Genomic DNA, 5057 nt, shown 5'->3' with positions numbered 1-5057 from the left:
CGTTACAAGAACATCTATCAAAATATCTTATTCCCCAAATATAGGACGTTGTTATCCAAATGAAATTGTCATTATTACACTAAATCATGGCCTTACGTCAATAAGCGATAACATTTCTTACACCACGTCAAATTGATACATACTACAGACAAGGTGTCGTGTTGGCATCAACGTCTTTCATACAAATTTATTTTCTACAAAACGAAATATATAAAATGATATACTACAGTGTAAATGGATCTTTATTACTGTATCAAAAACAATGTATATTGTCAGAGGCTGGTAATAATTAGGTAGTCCAATAGATTTAATATAAATAAGATATTTTCAAATTAATGGAATCAGAAGGTGGTTAGATCATTTCGCTCCCAAGCCACATCATCGTCATGGGGTCGAAGCCTCGTCCGCCTCTTCGGTTGTTGCGGTTGCCCATGAGAGCCATCAAGGGCCACATGTTGTCCACGCCACTCATCATGGCGTAAGGCATGATCATATTGTTGGTCTGTCCTGGGTTCATCATCATGCTGTACATGGCCATTCTGCGTCCTTTGTCACCCCCCATCACCAGGAATGGGAGATAGTTCATGGAGGACTGATGATTGTTGTTGGCACGCTGATGGTTGTTGGCAGTAGCCGTCGGATGGTTGTTATTGAAGACGTTGCTGGCTTGGGCCAAGAGGCCACTAGGTATCGGACTCGGATTCTGTACAGGTGAAAGAGGTACACCGTTGGCGGTGTTGTCCAGGGGAGCGTTGGACGCTGTGAGTCCAGGGGCGACACTATTCTGGGCTGAAGTGATTTTTTTTAAAAAAGAAGAAGAAGAATTAGTCCCATTTCATTAAAAAATATCAAATAATATAATATCTAAAGGAGACATTTAGTATTGCAGAAATATGTATTTATGATACTTTGTTGGGCAATATATCTCTCCATGTGTACTTGTGTTTTCGGGGAACACCAAAGTATGCAACTGGTTAAACTTAAGATTTTAAGATTTAAACTTGAGATTGTCATCACTTACCATGGATGGTCACCGCCACCAAGGCGATAATGACACAAACTGCTGTCTTCATGATACGTCTATCCTGAGTTTGAAAGAAAAAATAACATGAAAAAGAAATTGGAAGCCACAGACGAAAATAGTGCATGTAGATACTTGAGACTAGTTCTTCACCTAAATCTCTCAGTATTTGCACATATATTGTATTACACAGGATTGTTAATTTCTTTAATATCTGCGGATACAAGATTTATTTCAGTTCCATTCCTGTCTCTTTTATGAACATGTACAAACAAATATTTCCAGAGCACACGACAAATCAGGTCGTTTCTTACCTTGTGCTGCTTCTGAACCAGAACTCGAGCCAGGAACGATGTGTAGGATATCCAATACCGGACCCCTTATATTCCCTGGTGTAGCAGTGGGTTGTCATATCCCGTCAGTCATCCATTACACACCTGCATGATGAACATGATGGGAGATGTCATCTGGTCATGTCCTCATGACTGGTGTATCACATATCTATGTATTATGTCAGTATGTACATGTCGCTAAGATCAATTGATACTACACTAGGTGTAAATTGAATAACAGCTCTTTCTAAATTAAGGATATGCCAATCCCAGCGTTGTATTTGAGGACAGAGAATGAGTTTATATGTCATTGTGTCGTTTATTCCATATTCGCATGTCCATCAAGCTTGAAATAGATTACATTTATCAACGTATTTACTTTTACTTTTCTGTTGTGATGACTCAAATGCATCATAAAAGATCATTCTAAACGAACTGATATGCTGTGAACGCCATTGATTGAACATATCTATGAGTCTACAGGTTTTGGGACCCGTAAAGGTCCGGGGTAGAATAGGCCTTCAGCAACCCATGCTTGTAATAAAGGTGACTATGCTTGTCGTAAGAGGCGACTGATGGGATCTGGTGGTCAGGCTTGGTTGACTCATGCCATCGGTTCCAAGATGCGCATGTTCATGCTGTTGATCACTGGATTGTCTGGTCCAGTCTCGATTATTTACAGACCGCCGCCTTAGAGGTTGATAACTACAGGTTTTGGTCCAATGACCATACTGGTTTTGCCATGATTTACAAACAATATATAATACGTATTTTGTATACATTGTCGGAAACCGTTTTTGGTGTAACATATCACATTTCTAGGTGTGTTACTGGTGTGGTATTACATCATCTGACTGTATGATCAAGTTTGTGATTAAAATGAAAGGCTTAGGCAGACTACACAGACATCAATTGCTCAATTTTGATCAATATTTTTATTACACTGTTCAGAAAGTAGATTTTTACAGGACATATGCATATGGTCGTGATGCACGTTGCCATTCTACTTGACCAAGGTCCGCTAATCCTATGTTTACATAAGTGAAAGAAAGCATTAACGCACAAATATATATATGTCAGGCGGCAAATTCTTAGTTTTGTCAATACTGATAAGCCAGTCGAGAAGGCCATAGTCTTTACTGTCAATTGAAGTTTGAAAGCTATGCGATATTGGACACGTAATGTGCAGTAAGGGTCATCATTTCTTTAAAAGATATCTATAGACTGTTTGCAGTGAAAACGTACCGATGACTATCACTTTAAACAAAAATGTAAATCGACTACAGTGAAATTAAGATTGCAAATCCTCACAGTTTTACCTTGCTAAATGAACTGTTACATTTATACAACCGAATTTATACAACTTAGGATAACATTTATTTATCAAACAATCATAGTTTCAAATCCCTATTATTTCTGTATTACAAGGGGGTATGCACAATAAATGAAACACCGAGAACAAGCTGGTTTCGATAAGCTAATGCTCATCACATACCACAAGAGCATTTGTTTCTGTGTTCCAACTACTGTGCTTACCCCCTTCTAATACAAACCAATAGAAGCGATTTGAATGTATAAAGGCGAAAGTTCTTGTGCATTTAGCAACAGTTTGGATAATCGAGGAGGGATATTCGGAGGTTCTAGTGCAACTACTTGTAGCTAAAAAGTGTGATTTTACATATTAATCTCCGTTTAGAGTCTAGCTATATGTGCAATTTTGATGCCAACAAGTCTTATGTGTGTGTCTGTGTGTGTGTGTGTGTGTGTGCGCGCATGAATGCATGCAACATATTCAAATTTTCTGCAAGATAGTATAAAATATTATATACTCCCCCCGACGTAACAGTGAATTTAGGCGGATGGATGTGTCGCAAACAGAAAGTGGTGTTTTTAAACTAAGCCCATGACGTCCTCTATTCACAGTTACCTTCAAGAAAATATACAAATATAATACAGTGTTTAAGAAACCTAGTGGTATATTGATCACCCTTCATGCCAAGAACACAGGTTCATAATCTATTCAATGTAGTTAATGTAGGTGAGATGTGTAAAGACTATTGTTTTTGATCCAGTGTTGTCATTGGTTAGGGTTATAGTTAAAGTGAGACCACCCATTAAATGATCATGAGCAGTCTCTGATAAAAGTGGCGTCCAGTGTGTGATTTTGGGTGTGATGGTGGTGATGCCACGTTTTTGCGTATACTGCCAAACCTCGTGTGATTCGTGTGACCGACACATGCAAATGCAAGCCTACAGTTCACATAGGAAAACAGGAAAGCATATGGTTTAGGTCCCAGACATGCCAATTACAACCATTTGAAAATATACTGGTGTCAATACACATACTAGCCTTGACTATTCTCAGGAAAAGATTCAAATTTCTGTCAACTAGGGAAGTCAGCGAGGACACCACGTGTTACATCCTTTTGTCAAAAATAATACCATTGACAATACTCAGGGAAAGATCCTGTTTTCGGAACAAAGCAAGTCAGCCGTGAATTTATAGGATTTGACCACAGAAAATCAGTGATGACACCTGGTTCACGAAAAACTGAGCATGTCCTGCCTCGGATAGTACACGAGATTTACACAAGATGTACTGAGCCAAAGCATGTTGTAACCCTGAAAAATGAACTTTTCGGTTATATAAGAGTTGGTAAGTTTAGTCTGGAAGAGAAAATAATTAATTTTCTATACTCGTTACATACACCTAGAGTATGTCCTGACTATATATCCTCAGATTCATTTCCTTCGGATTATTAACAACACGCAATGATTTCGCTAAAATCGTCTAAGCGACTACAGTACTGCGCCTAGACTAGATTTCCTAATTTCCTCCTATTCAGTTTTAAATGGATTTATTTGTTACTATTAAACATGATTAAGTCCGTCTTCGTCCGGAGTTGGATAGTTGTATGCTCAACAGATATTATGCATATACCAGGTTTTGAAGAGAGATGCAAACGTAACGATCTAAACGGTTCATATGATTTCAGAATGTTGTAGTTATGGAGTGTCATGTGAATAATCACCAGCATGAAATGCAAAAAGAATTCATTCGAGTATTGCTGGACGAGGTCCTGTTGGAGACGAGTCGGGTTCGTATCTACCGTTTAAGTGTCTGTCGTTACGACCATGGCATATAAATGTTTAAGGTTTAATCATACTCTACATCAGATATGTTAAAGAAACTCCCCGTTGTAGCCTCCACTGGTTACTGTACGGCTACTTTCCTCACATTAATGACTCTTTTTTCTTTGTATTTCAACGGATTGTGTCTCATTTATCTGAGGAGAACGTAAACCTCTTTAAGAGGAATTTTGGACATTGGGAAATGCCAAATGCTATAACAACTTCTATTTCGATTACATACAGATTCTTGTATCTTTGTCATCGTTACAAGAACCTGTATCGAAATGTCGTGCTCCCCATATATAGGACGTTGTTATCCAAAGGAAATTGACACTACTAAACTGGAACGTGGCCGTTTGTCTGTAAGCTCGAACGGTTCTTATACCACGTACTACAGACAAAGACGTGTTGGAACGTCTCCAATGCAAATTTTCTTTCTGCAAAACAAAACATACAAAAAGATAGTTTACAGTGTAAATGGATCTTTATTCCTGTATCAAAAAACAGTGTATGTTGTAGGAGGTTGGTGATAATTAGGTAGTTCAATAAATACATTATCAAATCACAGTTTT

The 5057-nt window shown here is 38.2% G+C and overlaps 1 protein-coding gene across 1 annotated transcript; it reads right to left on the bottom strand.

Annotated features, from left to right (window-relative positions):
* Nucleotides 1–329: 329 nt before the first annotated feature.
* On the bottom strand, nucleotides 330–1073 carry LOC137290839 (uncharacterized). Its single transcript, XM_067821987.1, has 2 exons — nucleotides 1022–1073; nucleotides 330–789 (listed from the first exon to the last, which is right to left on the bottom strand). The coding sequence occupies exons 1-2, from the start codon at nucleotides 1071–1073 to the stop codon at nucleotides 353–355; spliced, it is 489 nt and encodes a 162-aa protein (XP_067678088.1). The 3' UTR covers nucleotides 330–352.
* Nucleotides 1074–5057: the final 3984 nt, after the last annotated feature.

The sequence above is a fragment of the Haliotis asinina genome, chromosome 7 (assembly GCF_037392515.1).
Source record: "Haliotis asinina isolate JCU_RB_2024 chromosome 7, JCU_Hal_asi_v2, whole genome shotgun sequence".
In the NCBI taxonomy this organism is placed as follows: domain Eukaryota; kingdom Metazoa; phylum Mollusca; class Gastropoda; order Lepetellida; family Haliotidae; genus Haliotis; species Haliotis asinina.
This window is presented reverse-complemented; position numbering and strand designations above follow the sequence as displayed.